The sequence below is a fragment of the Rhinoraja longicauda genome, chromosome 1 (genome assembly GCF_053455715.1).
Source record: "Rhinoraja longicauda isolate Sanriku21f chromosome 1, sRhiLon1.1, whole genome shotgun sequence".
NCBI classification, from domain to species: Eukaryota; Metazoa; Chordata; class Chondrichthyes; order Rajiformes; family Arhynchobatidae; genus Rhinoraja; species Rhinoraja longicauda.
Window position 1 is genome coordinate 12,704,227 of NC_135953.1, and position 20,603 is coordinate 12,724,829.

General features: G+C 44.2%; 1 protein-coding gene across 5 annotated transcripts in view; it reads right to left on the minus strand.

The window, feature by feature from the left end:
• Positions 1 to 20,603, minus strand: part of ctnna2 (catenin (cadherin-associated protein), alpha 2) — a 1,150,825-nt gene that overhangs the window by 262,758 nt on the left and 867,464 nt on the right. For all 5 annotated transcript variants that reach the window (XM_078407736.1, XM_078407821.1, XM_078407459.1 and 2 more), the window contains one exon: positions 19,873 to 20,024. In XM_078407736.1, the coding sequence (XP_078263862.1) occupies positions 19,873 to 20,024 (152 nt within the window). The remainder of the gene's footprint in view (positions 1 to 19,872; positions 20,025 to 20,603) is intronic.

A 20,603-nucleotide genomic window follows, 5' to 3' on the forward strand; every position in this document is an offset into this window, starting at 1 on the left:
CTAAGTTTATCTGCTTTATCCAAGTTACTCCTTGTATTGAAAGCCCATCAGACTATCAGCTTCACCATGTCCCTTTACCTCTCCCTGCCTGTCCTTTTGCAGAGATTACATCCCTTCTGTTTTTCATCTGGAAACATACCATATTGCCACCTACATTTCCTTTCAAACCATTATAGAAAATTGGCTTCATGGAAGGAAGCAGGGGGTGATGGTGGACGGTTGCTCCTCGGACTGGCGGCCTGCAACTAGTGGAGTGCCTCAGGGTTCGGTGCTGGGCCCGTTACTGTTTGTCATCCATATGAATGAGTTGTATGAGAACGTACATGGCAAGATTAGCGAGTTTGCAAATCACACAAAAGCGGGTGCTGTTGCCGTGAATGAAGATGGTTGTCAAAAACTGCAGCAGGATCTTGATCAGCTGGCCAGGTGGCCTGGGGAATGGTTGATGGAATTTAACACAGAGAGATGCGAGGTGTTGCATATTAGAAAGTCTAACATGAGCAGCACCGACACAGTGACTGGTTGGGCTCGGGGGCGTGTTGTGCAGCAGAGGGATCCAAGAGTGCAAGTACATTGTTCCTTGAAGATGACGTCACAGGTATATAGGGTGTCAAAAATACTTTTGGCACATTTGCACATCTTCTGTTTTTCATCTCGAAAATTATCATCATGCCACCTACATTCTCTCTCAATTCATTAAAATATGTGAAAACCAATAAAAGACCCAGCATCAATCCCGACCACACATCACTGATGGAACATCTCCAATCTGAAAAGCCACCACTCGACTTTCAACTGCCTCCTACTACTAATTCAATTTTTGTATCCAATTTGTCATCTCACCCTGGATCCCATGTATACTAATGTCCTGGACCAGTCTACCATGCAGGATCTTGTCAGAGGCCTAGAGAAAGTGCACATCGACAATCTTCTTGGTCGCTCCCCCTCAGAAACGTTATTCAATTTGTAAGTGTAGGAAGGGAGTGCAGATGCTGGTTTAAATCGAAGATAGACACAAAATGCTGGTATCACAAAATGCTGGAGTAACTCAGCAGGTCAGGCAGCATCTCAGAAGAGAAGGAATGGGTGACGTTTTGGGTCGAGACCCTTCTTCAGACTGATGTCAGGGGAGGGGGCGGGACAAAGATAGGATGCAGTAGGAGACAGGAAGACAGTGGGAGAACTGGGAAGGGGGAGGGGAAAGAGAGGGACAGAGGAGCTATCTGAAGTTGGAGAAGTCAATGTTCATACCGCTGGGGTGTAAACTGCCCAAGCGAAATATGAGATGCTGTTCCTCCAATTTGCGCTGGGCCTCACTATGACAATGGAGGATGCCCATGACAGAAAGGTCAGACGGAGTGGGAGAGGGAGTTGAAGTGCTGAGCCACTGGCATTTAGTGCTTTTTTTGTAAACCAGCACCTGCGGTTCCTTTAGTTTAGTTTAGAGATACAGGCCCTTTCGGCCCACCGGATCCACGCCGACCAGCGATCCCCGCACATTAACACTATCCTATACCCATTAGGGACAATTTTTACATTTACCAAGCCAATTTACCTACATACCTGTACATCTTTGGAGTATTTTGGAGTACCTTTGGAGTATCCTTGGAGTACATTCTTCAGCTTCTACACTATTATACATGCTAGATAGTTTAAAAAAAACAGACTTGGCATCATACAGCCATTAACCTGTTCACTGCCAGGATTTGTTTCACTTGTCTACTCTGATCCAAGTGTACTCGATGGGCGGCACTGAACAGGTTAAATGTGGATCTATCTCCATTTTCTCCCTGTGTAGCCAGTCTACTACACTATACCAGGCCTCGGTACAGTCTCTCAATTTAAAATAAAATATATTGCTACCACTTTGCTGCTCCGAGAAACACGCACGAGCACAAAAAATCAATTGAGCGGGCCATTAGAATTCATGCATTCTTTTTCATTCTTTTTTAAAATGATTGTTGGACCTGATTGGGAAACATTGAATATCTATAAAACCATTCTTTGGAAACACCAATTAAAATATCGATGCTAATTGCATTTGCAAGTTGTAATCAGTATTTGACAGAGCACATGGCAAGACATTTGCCATTCTACACTGACATCTCTCCTTCAGTCAACACAAAAGGCAAATTATAGCTGATTTCACAAAACCAACAACACGTAACCGAAGGGCGTACAGTACCTCAGAAGGTTTGTAAACGAAACCCGACAGGAACATAAGAAACAGAATCAAGAAGACCAAGTCAATGGGTATATTTAAGGCAGTGATAGATCATAAGATCATAAGACCATAAGTGATAGGAGTAGAAACATAGAAAATAGGTGCAGGAGGAGGCCATTCGGCCCTTCGAGCCAGCACCGCCATTCATTGTGATCATGGCTGATCGTCCCCAATCAATAACCCGTGCCTGCCTTCTCCCCATATCCCTCGATTCCACTAGCCTCTATCTAACTCTCTCTTAAATCCATCCAGTGATTTGGCTTCCACTGCCCTCTGTGGCAGAGAATTCCACAAATTTACAACTCTCTGGGTGAAAAAGTTTTTTCTCACCTCAGTTTTAAATGGCCTCCCCTTTACTCTAAGACTGTGGTCCCTGGTTCTGGACTCGCCCAACATTGGGAACATTTTTCCCGCATCTAGCTTGTCCAGTCCTTTTATAATTTTATATGTTTCTATAAGATCCCCTCTCATCCTTCTAAACTCCAGTGAATACAAGCCTACTAGAATTAGGCCATTTGGCCCATCAAGTCTACTCTGCCATTCAATCATGGCTGATCTATCTCTCCCTCCTAACACCATTCTCTCACCTTCTCCCCATAACCCCTGACACCTGTACTAATCAAGAATCAATCAAGCTCTGCCTTAAATATATCCACTGACTTGGCCACCACAACCTTCTGTGGCAAAGAATTCCACAGATTCACCACCCACTGACTAAAGAAATTCCTCCTCATCTCCTTCCTAAAAGAACGTCCTTTAATTCTGAGGATATGACCTCTAGTCCTAGACTCTCCCACTAGTGGAAACATCCTCTCCACATCCACTCTTTCCAAGCCTTTCACTATTCTATACGTTTCAATTAGGTCCCTCTTCATTGAGGTCACCCCCTCATACATTCCACCCCCCCACCCCGCAATAGATTCTTGATTGGTACGGGTGTCAGGGGTTACTGGGAGAAGGCAGGAGAATGGGGTTAGGAGGGAGTGATAGATCAGCCATGAATGAATGGCGGGCTGAATGGGCCGAATGGCCTATTTCTGAACACTTATGAACATGAACTTATGAATAGATCGCACAGACCCTCAAGCCTAATCAAGCCAGATCTACTATTCAGTGAGATGATTACTGGTCCGATACGTCCAAGTCTACTTTCTTGGACAATCTTTACATCACTTGTGTAGGAAGGAACTGCAGATACTGGTTTACATCGACGGTAGACACAAAATGCTTGAGCAACTCAGCGGGTCAGGCAGCATCCATGGAGGGAAGGAGTAGGTGAAGTTTCAGCTCGAGACTCTTCTTCAGATTGAGAGTTATGGGAGAGGGCCGCAAGAGTTATGAAAAGGTGCAAAGAACAAATGAACGGAGCATATGAAAGGAACCAGTTCCGATGACCAACGACAGGTGGGCCCCACAATGATCTGCGACTGTGGACGAGGTGGAAACGAAGGGATACGAATAGTGAAACCAGCAGGATGACAGTGAAACCAGCAGGACGACCGTGAAACCAGCAGGACGACAATGAAACCAGCAGGACGACAGTGAAACCAGCAGGATGACAGTGAAACCAGCAGGACGACCGTGAAACCAGCAGGAGGACAGTGAAACCAGCAGGACGACAGTGAAACCAGCAGGACGACAGTGAAACCAGCAGGACGACAGTGAAACCAGCAGCATGACAGTGAAACCAGCAGGACAACAGTGAAACCAGCAGCATGACAGTGAAACCAGCAGCATGACAGTGAAACCAGCAGGATGACAGTGAAACCAGCAGCATGACAGTGAAACCAGCAGCACGACAGTGAAACTAGGAGGACCTAGGTAAGTAAGCATTATTTGAAATTAGAGAATTCAATATTCATAAGCAGCTCAAGCTGTTGTAAGCTGCTCAAGCAAAATATGACCTACATCAGTTGATTCCATTGATCAAAAAAGCAGACAAGCAGCCTTCTCCAACACTGAGTCTTGAATCTTTACTCTTAAATGGTCAATCACTGACCTGACCCAAGTTAATCGACGCTTGCAAAGTAACTGAAATTTTACAACGTTCCACGGGATTCAAAAATCAAAGGACTCAAAATCTTAAGAATTTATAAATTTAAACAATTTCCTCAATCTTTTCCAAACATTTGAATATGTTGTTATTGCCATCATCGTTTTTGCTTTATTGGCAAAAAGGTGCCAGTGCGCAAATCAATTAAAAATTAAGCCGCATGTATCAATGTTTTATTCAACCCAATGTTGGGAACACTCTAATTTGGAATATCATAACTGAACTGTAAGTTTAAACAAATAAATGTTCCAATTCATTCACTGATGTTATCAATTAGCTAAGCACAATTAATAAACATATACGTCACGTTAAAGATGTGGGTACGCCATACTGGTGCATACTGTGAAGAAAAAAAGCACTGGCCATTATGTCATGTTTATGGCCAGAGTAGAGGAATTGAGAATCAGAAGACATAGGTTAAAGGTGAGAGGGGAAAGATTGAATAAGAACCTGAGGGGCAATGTTTTCATATAAAGTGGCGTGAGGTATATGGAACAAGCTGCCAGAGGGGGTAGTTGAGGGTAAACTATAACAATATTTAAAACACATTTATTTCACAAAATGCTGTAGTAACTCAGCAGGTCAGGCAGCATCTCAGGAGAGAAGGAATGGGTTACGTTTCGGGTCGAGACCCTTCTTCAGACTGATGTCAGGGGGCGGGACAAAGGAAGGATATAGGTGGGGACAGGAAGATAGAGGGAGATCTGGGAAGGAGGAGGGGAAGAGAGGGACAGAGGAAATATCTAAAGTTGGAGAAGTCAATGTTCATACCGCTGGGCTGCAAGCTGCCCAAGCGAAATATGAGGTGCTGTTCCTCCAATTTCTGGTGGGCCTCACTATGACACTGGAGGAGGCCCATGACAGAAAGGTCAGACTGGGAGTGGGAGGGGGAGTTAAAGTGCTCAGGTTGATTAAGGCGGACTGAGCGAAGGTGTTGAACGAAACGATCGCCGAGCCTGCGTTTGGTTTCACCGATGTAAAGAAGTTGACATCTAGAGCAGCGGATACAATAGACATTTAAAAGACATGTGGACAGGTACAGTACATGGATAGGAAAGGTTTGATCAATTTCCCTCCTGGAATAAATAAAGTTCTATCGTATCGTATCATTGTGGGATATGGGCCAAGCATGGGCGGATGGGGCTTGGTTACTTAGGTCGGCATGGGCAAGCTTGTCTGAGGGGCCTGTTTCCATGCTGTGTGCCTCTATGACTCTGTGATAGAAAGGCTAGAAACAATTTAAAATTAATTGATGGTCGTGCCTCAAGTGCTCTGGGGAGGCTATTAATATAATGGCTCCAATATATTAAATCCATATACTATTTCAGTGAAAAATGTAAAGCAACTTGTAATTGTGTCACAGTTGAACTGAAAATCACAGTTTATGCAACCAAGCAACTTCTTAAATTTCAACTTTAATTTGCTAATGCATTAGTAGCAAATTAACAACAATCCTGAGAATTGGAGAGGATTCTTCTTGTGGGAGAATTTAAATCTCACGGTCACCGTTTAAAAATAAGGTGTAACACATATAAACTAGAATTGGAACAGATAGGGTAAATGTACAGGAATAGATTGGGTAAATGCACAGAGTTTTTTACCCAAAGAAAAGAACCAGGGGACATAGGTTTACAGTGAGGGGGGAGAGATTTAACGGAACCTGAGGGGCAATGTTTTACACAAAAGATGGTAGGTGTATAGAATGAGCGGCCAGAGGAGGTAGTTGAGGCAAGTACTATCACAACATTTAAGAAACATTTAGATAGAGTCATAGAGTCATAGAGTGATAGTGTGGAAACAGGCCCTTCGGCTCAACTTGCCCGGTCAACATGTCCCAGCTACACTATTCCCACCTGCCTGCGCTTGGTCCATATCCCCCCAAACCTGTCCTATAACCTGTACCTGTCTAACTGTTTCCTAATTGTTGGGATAGTCCCTGCCTCAACTACCTCCTCTGGCAGTTTGTTCCATACACCCACTGTCCTTTGTGTGAAAAGGTTACCCCTCAGATTCCTATTAAATCTTTTCCCCTTCACCCTGTACTGAACTGAATACTCTAAACAGATAGGTAGGTTTAGAAGGATACGGGCCAAACACAGACGGGTGAGGAGCTATGGGGCATGTTGGTCTGTGTGGGCAAGTTGGGCTGAAGGGCCTGTTTCCACGCTGTGTGACACGACGACTCTACGACACCTATTTTTCAGGGAGTCATCATTCTTCTTCAAACAACGGTGGAAACAGAGTCGTTGAATATTTTTAAGCAAGGAAATGAAAGGTTACTGTGGGTGGAAGGCAATGTTGGGTTTAGATTATAATCAAATCTACTCTGATCAAATTAAATATCAGAGCGGACTTGAGAGACTGATTGGCCGTCCTCTGCTCCTAATTGCTATGTTTGTTCGCATCCATCAGTCATTCCATAACCAACACACAATGGAGATAAACAATTCCCTGACATTAATAGTGAAATATTACTGGGTACGTTTTTTTCATCAGTTAGTGTTTAGTAAACCTTTATGAGTATTTTTTTTTTAAAGTGCAAGACAACGCGATTTACGTCTAAAAAACATCATTGCTTCCTTTGGTGTTGCCATGACAGTAAATGAAATAAACTTCTTAGGACTTAGCCTTTATGAAGAAAGAAAAGGTTTGATATGTATTTTGTTCGGCAGAAAGCAAAGATTTTAAGTAGAAATTTATTGACAATTTTCTTGCTGTTTTTTAAAAATGGACTTAATGTCTACTAATTCACTCAGATGCGCCACGGTCTTTTATAACCCTGCTGATTTCAATGAGCCGCCATCTCAAAGTGACGACTGATGTGACCGTATTATAAATCAACAGGTTTTTAAATATTAAGAACTAATATTATCTTAAATGTTAAGAACTAATATTTAAAATAATTAAAAAATTGGAGCACAATGTAATGGAGAAGTTGGAGGCTTAGGGGCAATGGGAAGGATAAAGGACCTCTCGGTTTGGTTTGGAGATACAGTGCGGAAACAGGCCTTTCGGCCAACGCCTCCGCACCGACCAGCGATCCCCGCACATGAACACAGCCCTACACACACTAGGGACAATGCAGTGGTACTCACCACTCTTCTCTATGCCAGTGACCTGGACTGTCTACAGCAGACATGCCAAACAGCTCAACCACTTTAACTTGAGCTGCCTACGCAGACTCCTTCACATCAGGCGGCAGGACAAAATTACCGACACAGAGGTCTTGGAACGGGCCGGAATCCCCAGTGCCCACACCCTCCTACGGAAAGCCCAAGCCAGATGGGCAGGCCATGTCGTCAGAATGCCCGAGAGTCGACTGCCAAAACAGCTTCTGTATGGAGAACTGTGTCAGGGCAAGCGCTCAGTAGGAGGACAGAAGAAACGGTTTAAGGACTGCCTCAAAGTGTCCCTCAAAGACTTGGACATCAACCTCAGCACTTGGGAGTCTCTTGCTCTGGACCGTCCAACCTGGCGTAGCAAGCTCACCACAGGAGCCCGTGCAGCAGAGAACAGTCGCACTGCAGAGGCCCAGAGGAAACGCACCGCGCACAAGGCCCGGGCTACCTCCACTTCCACTGCAGCACCCATCCACTTGTGTCCTACGTGTGGGCGTGCCTTCCGGGCCCGGATTGGCCTCACCAGACACTTCCGGAACCCACAGTCACCAATCCTCCAACTGAAAGTGAAGTCATGGTCATTTTCGAACCCGAAGGACGAACAACAACAGGGACAATTTACATTTATACCAAGCCAATTAACCTACAAACCTGTACGTCTTTGGAATGTGGGAAAAAAAATCAAAGATCTCGGAGAAAACCCACGCAGGTCACGGGAAGAACGTACAAACTCGGTTCAGACAAGCGCCCGTAGGTAGGATTGAACCTGGGTCTCTGGCGCTGTAAGGCAGCAGCTCTACTGCTGCGTCACTGTGCTGCCCTAGTATTTTTTCTTAATACATCCAAAGAGGAAAACAAAACGAAAAAAGAAAACAGGCAATAGTCGATTTAAGTCAGCTCAGGAGTACATGGAATTGACATCATTTTCACAACTATCTAGTATTTTAGTCACTGTAACTGTAAACATACTATTCTCGTAGCACCTTGTCAAGTTCCCTATTAGAGGAGCAAGTTCTTCATCCTGACGTGTCTCAGGAGTTTGCTCAACAGGCTGAAATAAATAAAAAAACATCTGCTTGTCTGGCATCCAGTTGTGGATGAAACAGATTTTCCTTCAGCTGAGTGCGGCAGAGTGCAAAAATATTGTCTTCCATACCAATCTTCTACCTCTACTGGTGACTTTACCTCATCAGGCAGCTGAACCAGAATGTTAGCAACTTCACAATGGTGTTAGTGTCAGGGTGAACTTGTGACTCCATACGGTCTCCATTTTAATCTCAGCCACCAATTAAGAACATAGAACAGTGGTAAGTGGAGTGGCTATTACTAAGGAGAAGGTACTTGGGAAGCTGAAAGGTCTGCAGGTGGATAAGTCACCTGGACAGGATGAACTGAACCCCAGGGTTCTGTAAGAAGTGGCTTTAGAGATTGTGGAGGGATTGGTAGTGATCTTTCAAGAATCATTAGAGTCAGGAGTGGTTCCAGACGATTGGAAAATTGCGAATATTACTCCGTTGTTCAAGAAGGGAGCAAAGCAGAATAGTGGAAACTGTAAGCCTGACTTCAGTTTAGAGTCCATGAAAGAGTTTAGAGTCCATGGTAAAGGATGACGTTTCCGTTTACTGAGAAAACAGGCCAAAGTCAGCATGGTTTTGTGAAAGGGAGATCTGGCCTGTTGGAATACATTGAGGAAGTAATTAGCAGGGTAGAAAAGGAGAGTCAGTGGAAGTTGTTCACCTGGATTTTCAGAAGGCCTTTGATAAGGTGCTGCACGTGAGGGTGCAAAAGAAGACGAGAGCTCATGGTATCAGAGGGAAGATACCAGCAAGGATAGCAGGTTGGTTGGAAGACAATGCTGATACAGGATGCCAGAAAGTTAACTTGCAAGTCGAATCGGTAGTTAGGCAGGCAAATGCAATGTAGCATTTATGTTGAGAGGACTAGAATATAAATACAGGGATGTAATGCTTAGGCTTTATAAGGCATTAGTCAGACCGCATTCTGAGTATTGTCACCAGTTTAGGGCCTCATATCTGAGGAAGGATGTGCAGGCATTAGGGAGAGTACAGAGGAGGTTTACGAGAATGATCCCAGAAATGATTTGCTTAACATACGATGAGTTTGATGGCATTGGGCCTGTACTCGCTGGAGTTTAGAAGGATGAGGGGGCACCTCATTGAAACTTATCGAATGGTGAAAGGCCAGGATAGAGTGGATGTGCAGAGGGTGTTTCCACTAGTGGGAGAGTCATCGCCTTAGAATAAAAGGACGTACCTTTATAAAGGAGATGAGCAGGAATTTCAGAGGGTGGTGAATCGGTCGAAATTGTTGCCACAGAGCGCTGTGGAGGCCAAGCCAAAGGATATTTTTAAGGCAGAGATTGACAGATTCTTGATCAGTACGGGTGTCAGGGGTTACGGGGAGAAGGCAGGAGAATGGGGTTGAAAGGGAAATATGGATCAGCCACGATTAATTGGCCTAGTAGACTTGGTGTGCCGAATGCTCCTCTCACTTAGGAACTTATCAAACTCCTTCTCAAACACATCCTCTGAGCAAGAAGAGCATCCTCTTCTTACCGCAAATATTAATTTTAATCTTTTCAATGTTTTCTTAAATCCTCTTTTGGTCCTGTCTCTCTTGCCTCTGTAACCACCTGTACCTCTACTCCAAATTCTCCATCTTTCTAACTCGGGCAATGTCTTCAAATTATTATTTTAAAAATCCTGATCTGCAAAACATTGAAAATGATACAATTTCATAATTCATGATGCGTTACAATGCTGAGAACTATATTCTGCACATTATATCTACCCCTTTGATCTATCTATTGAGCTTGAGTTTGACTTGATTGTATTTTTTATATGGATTTATCTGATATCTTTGGATAGCATGCACGATAGGTTTTGCACTGTACATTGGTACTCGATACAACGATAAAGCTACAGCTAAACCTAAACCTAATTACAAAGAAAAAGGATCCAAGAATATGACAACAAAGACTCCCTGATCATGCTCTGTCCTTCAATATGATAGTGACACCATCATTAAGGTCAATCTTAAGGTCCACATGATCATGATATCTTTAGGTTCCTTCGATGTCCAGTAATCTATCAGTCTTAGGCTTGAACACACAAAATGACTGGGGAGTCAATATAACCTAAGGTGTAGAATTCCAAGGATTTATACCATACTACACAAAATAAATTCTCCCAGGCACCTCTCTGATATTCTGTCTCAAATTCGTACACATGCCAATGTGATCTCTCTGTTTCCAGAGGACACTGGCCAATCATAATCTATTCCCACTGGACAATCCAGTAGAAATAAAGAACTATGGATGCGGGTTAATGCACAAAAGGACACAAGACCTTTGTGTAACACAAAGTGCTGGAGTAACTCAGCGGGACCGCAGCATCTCTGGATAGAAGGAATGGGTGACGTTTCGGGTCGAGACCCTTCTTCAGACTGAGCGCCAGGGGAGAGTCTAAAGAAGGGTCTCGACCCAAAAGGTCACCCATACCGTCTATCCAGGGATGCTGCCGGTCCTGCTGAGTTACTCCATCACTTTGTGTCTATCTTCGGTGTAAACCAGCATTTGCAGTTCCATCGTACACAAGACCTTTGTGTATTGTGTTCAGTTTTGGTCACCCTGCTGTAGGAAGGATGTTGTAAAGCTGGATAGAATGTAGACAAGATTTACGAGGATGTTAAAAGGTTCTGAGCTATAAGGAGAGGTTGGGCAGGCTAGGACTTTATTCCTTGGAGCGTGGGAGAATGTGTGATCTAAAAGAGGTGCATTAGATCATGAGGGGATTAGACTGGGTAAATGCATAGCCTTTTATCCAGCGGAGGAGAATCAAGAACCTGGGGAAATAGGTTTAAGATAAGAGGGGAAAGATTTAACAAGAACCTGAGAGACAACCTTTTAACATAGAGGGTGAAGGGTAGGTAGGTGAGGCACGTATTATAACAACATTTGAAGGAAATTTGGACAAGTACATGGATAGGGAAGATTTAGAGGGATATGGTCAAAGTGCAGGCAAATGGAATGGCCATCTTGGTTGGTATGAGCAAGATAGGCTGAAGGCCGTGTTTCCGTGCCGTGTGACTTAATGATACAAAGTGCCGAAGTAACTCAGCGAGTAAATCATTTCTGCAGAACATATCCCCCGTGAAGTAAATATCTTTCTTTAGTTACAGAGAATAAAGCAAACAAAGTCTTGCAAGAGCTCTGCTTATTCTTAGCTATATTCCATATCTCTAATCTAAACTAAACTAACCATTCTGGAATGAAGGCCAACAATTATTCTCTTTTCAAATTGTCTGCTGCATCTTTGTTTAATTTTTGCATCTCATGAATCAACAGACGAAGATATCTCTGTACACCAACCAGCTTTGTGTTGCTGAAGAGCTATTCTGTCATTTTAGATTTTCCGATGAATATGAAGTGGCTCATATTTTTACATTACAATCCATCTCCTGCATTCTTATTCGTTAACACTGCCCGTCCCTGTTCATTTGCATGTTCGTGCTTGGAGATTGGGCACATTTATGCGAGTTAGATCATGCTAGTTCTCATTGCTGGGTCAATAGACAATAGACAATAGGTGCAGGAGTAGGCCATTCGGCCCTTCGAGCCAGCACCGCCATTCAATGTGATCATGGCTGATCATTCTCAATCAGTACCCCGTTCCTGCCTTCTCCCCATACCCCCTGACTCTGCTATCCTTAAGAGCTCTATCTAGCTCTCTCTTGAATGCGACTGCCAATTAGCGATTGCCCAGAAATTGGACTGGACACTTCTGGGCAAGATTTTGCTTAGTGAGTCTGTCTGCTAATATAGCCCACACATATTAACCATATGGTATTAACCAACAGAAATAAGTGGCACGAGACCTCCTTTCTCTTTCAAGAAGAAATGCCTGCTGCAAGCGGCAGAAACACAGATTAAACGGTTCCCTTAGGTTAAAGGTTGCTTTGACCAAAACCTCTGCCTCATTTATCCGTGCCACCCTTTGGTGTATTGTGATCACTAACAATGATCATGACTCGCAGCGAATTGTGGACGGCGCAGAGCACCACATAAACCAACCTCCCTTCTATTGACACCATTTATACCTCACGCTGCCTCGGCAATACCAGCAGCATAATCAAGGATGAGTCACACCCTGGCCACTCCCTCTTCTCCCCTCTCCAATCTGGCAAAAGGTATAGAAGTGTGAGAACGTACACCACCAGATTCGGAGACAGTTTCTTCCCAGATGTTGTCAGGCAACTGAATCATCCTACCACAATCAGAGAGCAGTGCTGAACTTTATCTACCTCTTTAATGACCCTAGGACTATCCTTGATCGGACTCTGCTGGCTTTACCTTGCACTAAATGTTATTCCCTTACCATGTATCTGTACACTGTAAATGGATCGATTGTAATCATGTATGTCTTTCTGCCGACTGGTTAGCGCGCGACACTCGGTACACGTGACAATAAACGAAACTGAAACTGAACATCTGCGATGATGCACTTCCATGTAAGATGCTCTGATAACATAGCTGCCGGAGATGTAATTGAGGCAGGGACAATAACTACATTTGAAAGACATTGGACAGGTACATGGATAGGAAAGGTTCAGAGAGCGATGGACAAAATGGGGTGACAGTGGCGCAGAGGTGGAGTTGCTGCGTTACAGCGCCAGAGACCTGAATTTGATCCTGACTACGGTATGGAGTTTGTATGTTCTCCCTGTGACCACGTGGGCTTTCTTTGGGTGCTTCGGTTTCCTCCCACACTTCAAAGACACACAGGTTTGTAGGTTAATTGGCTTTGGTGAAATTGTAAATTGTCCCTCATGTGTAGGATAGTGGGTTGGGCCGAGGGGCCTGTTTCCGCGCTGTATGACTCTATAACATTACTTGAAGTGGCTGGAGGCTGGTGCAGCCCATCAGTTCATACATTAATAGAGGGTTTCTAATCACGAACGAGAGTGTCATATTCCCACCCACCATCCCCCTCCATTAACCCTCTCATTGTGAGCAGTCCTTTACGCCATTCTGACTGTCATGGAATGTGTATTTTAGCGACCGACCATTTCTCAGTGGTCCATGTAGCGATGGTATAGCCAGTCCAAGCTGCTGAGACCCAGAACTGGCAAGGTTTATCTGCATTATCATACAGGGCTTAAACAATCAGAATGGCATTTCACCTGATTTTGTTTATGCTGGTCATTCACTGGATACTTGCACGAGACAAAAGGTGAACTATTTCTATATATCTTTGCTCACGACAGCACCATATTATAGGAAAGATGTTGTCAAACTGGAAAGAGTACAGAGAAGATTTACGAGGATGTTGCCAGGACTAGAGGGTCTGAGCTTTAGGCAGAGGTTGAGTAGGCTGGGTCTCGATTCCCTGGAGCGCAGGAGGATTAGGGGGGATCTTATAGAGGTGTATAAAATCATGAGAGGAATAGATCGAGTAGATGCACAGAGTCTCTTTCCCAGAGTAAGTGACTCGAGGAGCAGAGGACATAGATTTAAGGTGAAGGGGAAATGATTTAATAGGAATCTGAGGGGTAACATTTTCACACAAAGGGTGGTGGGTGTATGGAACAAACTGCCAGAGGAGGTAGTTGAGGCTGGGACTATCCCAACATTTAAGAAGCAGTTAGACAGGTACATGGACAGGACAGGTTCAGAAGGATATGGACCAAACGCAGGCAGGTGGGACTAGTGTAGCTGGGACATGTTGGCCAGTGTGGGTAAGTTGGGCCGAAGGGCCTGTTTCCACACTGTATCACTCTATGACTCTATGATTATGACTAGTATTGTATCATCAGCATATATCACAGAAAACATGTAGTTTAATACTCTCTTTAGGATTGTTGACCCCAGTGAGCTGTGGGTGCCTAGCATATGTGTATATTCAAGAGGGAGATGGAGTTTTGTGCATTCAGGGCAACAAAGAATATAGGATCGGCAAGTGATACAGATGCTTGGCTGTTAATTTACTGAATGAAGAGTAGGATGAAATCACTTGATCCTCCTCTCAGACCAATACTGAATATTTCGCTTGGGCAGCTCGCAGCCCAGCGGTATGAACATTGACTTCTCCAACTTTAGATAGTTCCTCTGTCCCTCTCTTCCCCTCCCCCTTCCCAGTTCTCCCTCTATCTTCCTCTCCACCTATATCCTTCCTTTGTCCCACCCCCCTGACATCAGTCTGAAGAAGGGTCTCGACCCGAAACGTCACCTATTCCTTCTCTCCTGAGATGCTGCCTGCCCTGCTGAGTTACTCCAGCGTTTTGTGAAATAAATATCTTTGATTTGTACCAGCATCTGCAGTTATTTTGTTACAATACTAAACTACTGCTGAATTCGGACAACTGAGTAATCTGGTTTTCAATAAGTATAAATGAGTTTTAAAAAATATAGCACAGGACTATTTTCTGGTTTGATAACAGAACAGCAGCTTGCTTCACAGATTTAAAATGAAGTGCATCTGTGTGCTGATAGAACAAGTCAATTTTGAGTCTTCTCGAAAGGATTACAAGTAAATGCAATGAGCAGATAGCAAGGCTGGTCTGAAAAGATTGGATCTCATGGATTCACCTGACAGAGCATCCAGCGGTCATGTTGCAGTTTTATAAGACATTGGTGAGGTCACATTTAGAGTGGCATATCGAGAGAGCAGGTGGTCTGGGAAATGTCACCTATTCATTTTTTCCAAAGAGGCTGTCTGACCCGCTGCGTTACTTCAGCTTTTTGTGTCCATCTGACCACATCTAGAGTATTATGTTCAGTTTTGGACAGCATATTGTAGGAAAGATGTTGTCAAGCTGGAAAGGATGCAGAGAAGATTTACGAGGATGTTGCCAGGACTCGAGGGCCTGAGCTACAGGGAGAGGGGGGAAAGACCAGGTCTCTATTCCTCGGAGTACAAGAGGAAGAGAGGTGATCTTATAGAGGTGCACAAAATTAGAGAAATAGATCAGGCACAGAGCCTCTTGCTCAAAGAAGGGAAATCAAGAACTAGAGGACATGAATTTAGATTTTTATTTAGAGATACAGCGCGGAAACAGGCCCTTCGGCCCACCGAGTCCGAGCCGCCCAGCGATCACCGCACATTAACACTATCCTACACACACTAGGGACAATTTTTACATTTGCCCAGCCAATTAACCTACATACCTGTACGTCTTTGGAGTGTGGGAGGAAACCGAAGATCTCGGAGAAAACCCACGCAGGTCACGGGGAGAACGTACAAACTCCTTACAGACGGCGCCCGTAGTCAGGATCGAACCTGAGTCGACGGCGTTGCATTCGCTGTAAGGCAGTAACGCTACCGCTGCGCCACCGTGCCGCTCTTAGGGCGGGGGGTTAAAGCCTCAATAGGAACCTCAAGCGGGGTAACTTTCTTACACAAAGGGTGTTGGGTGTGTGGAATAACCTGCTGGAGGAGGTAGTTGAGGCAGGTGCTATTGCAATGTTTAAGAAACATTTAGACAAGTACATGGATAGGACAGGTTTAGAGGGATAAGAGGCAAATGCAGGCAGGTGGGACAGTGTAGGGACATGTTGGCCGGTGTGGGCAGGTTGGGCCAAAGGGCCTGTTTCCATGCCGTATGACCCTATGACTCTTTGACTCCAGGGCGAGCTAGCAAATTGGTTGCAAAATTGGCTTGAAGGCAGTAGAAAGAGGATGGTGGTTGAGGTTGTTTTTCAGACTGGAGTCCTCCAACATATGATGTGCCAATGGGGATCATGCTGAGTCCATTGATGTTCATTAGTAATATTAATGATTTGGCTGTGAATGAAGCTATGGACATGCCTAGTAACTTTGTGGATTACACGGAAATAGGTGGCATAGTGGACTGTGAGGAAGTGTATCTATAATTACAATGGGATCTCAATCAACTGTTTCAATTATCCGAGGATTGGCAGATGGAGTTTAATTCAGATAAATGCGAGGTATTGCATTTTGATGAGGGATTGTATTTTGGTCTGACAAACCAGAAGAGGACATACAGAATAAATCATAAGGCCTTAGGTATTGTTGTAGATACCCAGGGATGCAGGTACATAGTTCCATGAAGTTGGCGACATAGGTGGACAGTGAGGTGAAGATGGCATTTAGCACGCTTCCTTTCATTAGTCTGCGTGTTGAGTGCAGGAGTTGGGACGTCTTGTTACAGCTGTAAAGACATTGGTAAGGGCTCACTGTGGAGTCATTTGTACACATCACATTGTTTTAGGAAGAAAATTATTAAACAGGAAAAGGAGCAAAAAAGATCCACATAACTGTTACCTGGTCTGGAGGGTTTGAGCTATTAGGAGAGTCAGGGGGTGGTGAATCTGTGGAATTCATTGCCTCAGGCAGCTGTTGAGGCCAAGTCAATAGATAATTTTAGTTTAGAGATACAGCGCGGAAACAGGCCCTTTCGGCCCACCGGGTCCATGCCGACCAGCGATTACCGCACATTAACACTATCCTTTACCCACTAGGGACATGTTTTCTTACATCTACCGAGCCAATTAACCTACAAACCTGTACGTCTTTGGGGTGTGGGAGGAAACCGAAGATCTCGGAGAAAACCCATGCAGGTCACGGGGAAAACGTACAAACTCCGTACAGATGGCACCCGTAGTCGGAATCGAACCCGGGTCTCCTGAGCTGCATTCGCTGTAAGGCAGCAACTCTACCGCTGTGCCACCATGCTGAGATTAAGGCTGAGATTGACGGATTCTTGATTAGTACGGATCTCAGAGGTTATGGGGAGAAGGCAGGAGAATGGGGGTGAGAGGGAAAGATAGATCAGCCATGAGTGATTGGCGGAGTAGACGAAAGACGGAATGGCCTAATTCTGCTCCTATACGAGAGGCTTGGTCTTTTATCTATGGCTGAGGGATGACCTTATAAAGGTATATAAAATTAAGAAGGGCATAGGTAAAGTGAATAGCCACAGTCTCTTTGCCAGAGCAGAGGAATCTAAAGCTAGCATAGGTTTACGATGAGAGGGGATGATTTAGGTTTGGAGGGATATGGGCTAGCTGCAGGGTAAGTCCGGCTAGCTTGGGTAGCCAACCTGGTCGGCATGAATGAATTGGGCCGAAGGGCCTGTTTCCATCCTTGAAGCCCTATGAAGTCATGACTCTTTACTAATTTATTTATCCTGGGAATGAGACTAGGTTAAATTTCCATTCATCACATTGCCCCCAAATAATTTTGGTGAAGCATTGGAACTCTGCAATGGCAATATCACTGCATATCAAAGGTAGCTGATCAGAATAATTTTTGGAGATGATCAGTGCCCAGTGCTCGAGTGACCACTTTTCCACTTATTACTGCACAGCCGAATATTATCCGGGTCTTGCTGAATGCAGACATGGGCTGGTTCATTTGTTGGTGAAACGTAAATGAAATTCAACACTGTGCAATCAACAGTGAACCTCATTAAATCTGACCTTATAATTAAAAGAAGGTCATTGATGAAGTAGCTGAGGATGGCTGGGCCTACAACACCACCTTGAGGAACTTCTGTAATGATGTCCTGGTTGTTAGATAATTGATTTCCAACAACCAGAAGCCTCATGTGAGTTCCGACTGCAGCCAGTGGAGAGATTTCCTCTTGATTCCCACTGAGTTCAAGGCTCCTTCGAAGCGGCACAATGACGCAGCGGTAGAGTTGCTGCCTTACAGCAGGACAGGCAGCATCTCTGGAGCAAAGGAATGGGTGATGTTTCGGGTCGACACTCTTCTTCAGACTCTGAAGTGGTGGTGTTACGTCTGAAGAAGGGTCTCTACCCGAAACGTCATCCATTCCTTCTCTCCAGAGATGTTTCCTGTCCCGCTGAGTTACTCCAGCATTTTGTGTCTACCTTTTATTTAAGCCAGCATCTGCAGTTCCTTCCGACACATGCTGCCTTACAGCGCCAGGGACGCAGGTTCGGTCCTGACTCAGTTCAGTTTACTTTATTGTCTGTCACGTGTACCGAGGTACAATAAAAAGCTTTTGTTGCGTGCTAACCAGTCAGCAGAATACATGATTACAATTGAGCCATTTACAGTTTACATGATAAGGGAATAACGTTTAGTGCAAGGTAAAGCCAGCAAAGTCCGGTCAAGGATCGTCCGAGGGACATCAAAGAGGTAGATAGTAGTTCAGCTCTGCTCTCTGGTTGTGGCAGGATGATTCAGTTGCCTGAGAACAGCTGGGAAGGAACTGTCCCTGAATCTTGTGCTGCGCATTTTCACACTTCTATACCTTTTGCCTGATGGGAGAGAGGAGGAGAAGAGACTACAGGTGTTGTCGGTACAGAGTTTGTACATTTTCACTTTGACCACATGGGTTTTCTCCGGGTGATCGTGTTCCCTCCCTTACTCCAAGGTGTGCAGGTTTATAGGCTTAGTAGCTTCGGTAACAATCGTAAATTGTTCCTAGTGTGCAGCCTAGTGCTAGCGTACAGGGTGATCCATGGTTGGTCTGGTCTCAGTGGGCAAAAGGGTCTGTTTCCGTGCTGTATCCTAAAGTCTAAAGTCTGAAGAAAACGTTGATTTAATACAAAGAACAGTCACACCCACCTAATTTCTGGATTATATTTCTGGATTTTTGGATTCTGGATTATATAATAATATTTTTTGAACCAATGAAGAAGAGTTCAGAACAAAAATCACAGAAGCTTGAGTTTTGCTGAATTTAATTCCCTTTCAAAATTCCACAATCATTCATGCAGATTATACTGATAACAAATAAAATGCAGCAAAAACCCCACACAGATCATCTTTTTAGCGTGAAATATATCACGAAGTTGAACATGTTAATTGTTTAGTTTGGTTTAGTTTAGTTTAGTTTAGTTTAGAGATAAAGCGCAGAAACAGGCCCTTCGGCCTACCAAGTCCACACCGACCAGCGATCTCCACACATTCACCAAGCCAATTAACCTACAAACCTGTACGTCTTTGGAGTGTGGGAGGAAACCAAAGATCACGAGAAAACCCACGCGGTCACGGGGAGAACATACAAACTCCGTACAGACAGCACCCGTAGTCATGATCGAACCCAGATCTCTGGCACTGGAGATCAGCTGCGCCACCATGGCTACCCATTGTTAACTTTGGGAAGATTATATTGCAGTCTCCTTCTGTGTAAACATCCCATTTCTGCATCTGCTTCTGAACATTCAAATGCCTCGTTCCAATGACTAAATTCATTGTCCTTCTCCAGCTCACTTGGATAATGTAATGATGGAACCACATCCAAGCAGAGGGCAGATGAACACTTGGCAACAATCAATGGATGAGAATTATTTTTATTTCTTTGGCTACATCATCCAAGATCATGATTGCTGCCTTAACCAAAAAAAACATTAAGTAAATCAGTCCCCGTGCTTCAGACTTAGCATCCTTTAGACGTAAAACTATATTAGCAGTGAGCACTGCCACCCAGGCCTGTAAATCCAAGTAAAGAATTGGCAAACATACCCTTATCATCAGCACTGCTTTCCTGATGTCGCGTACTCCATCGTAAACTAAGCGTGAAGCATCTATGAACTCATTCTCCTCGAAGGCTTGTGGGGGATTTGCACTCAGCGCTTCAATTGCGACTTCCACTTGTTCAGCAAAACGAGGCATGACTGGATGGGCAAGAGAAAAAAACACACACACAAATAACGAATTAGAGATTTTCTTTATCCATTCTTCCACTATGCCTTAAGGCCTAAACACTCTTTCTAAAGTGTACCCAGGCTTGTCTTGTTGAGACAGGATATGCTGTAGATTGGACTCTGATTAATTCTGCTGAAGCTCTGCTAAGTAGTATAAAATTACCTCAGCATTACTGGCTAAAGAGGATGAGAAAATAAGTAAAATAGCGGTTTTAAGGCAGAGATTGAGAAGATTTTTGACTGGCATGGGTGCCAGGGGTTATGGGAAGAAGGCAGGGGAATGGGACTGAGAGGGAAAGATAGATCAGCCGCGATTGAATGGTGGAGTAGACTTGATGGGCCGAATGGCCTAATTCTGGTCCTATCACTCGTGGCCTTATGATCATTGATTGCAAAGCATTTTGAAACATTTCTCAAGGTCATAAGACACAGTTGTGTAAACGTAACAACAAGGAACTGCTGATGCTGGTTTATACCATAGAATGACACAAAATGCTGGAGTAACTCAGCGGGTCAGGCAGCATCTCTGGAGAACATAAATACGTGACT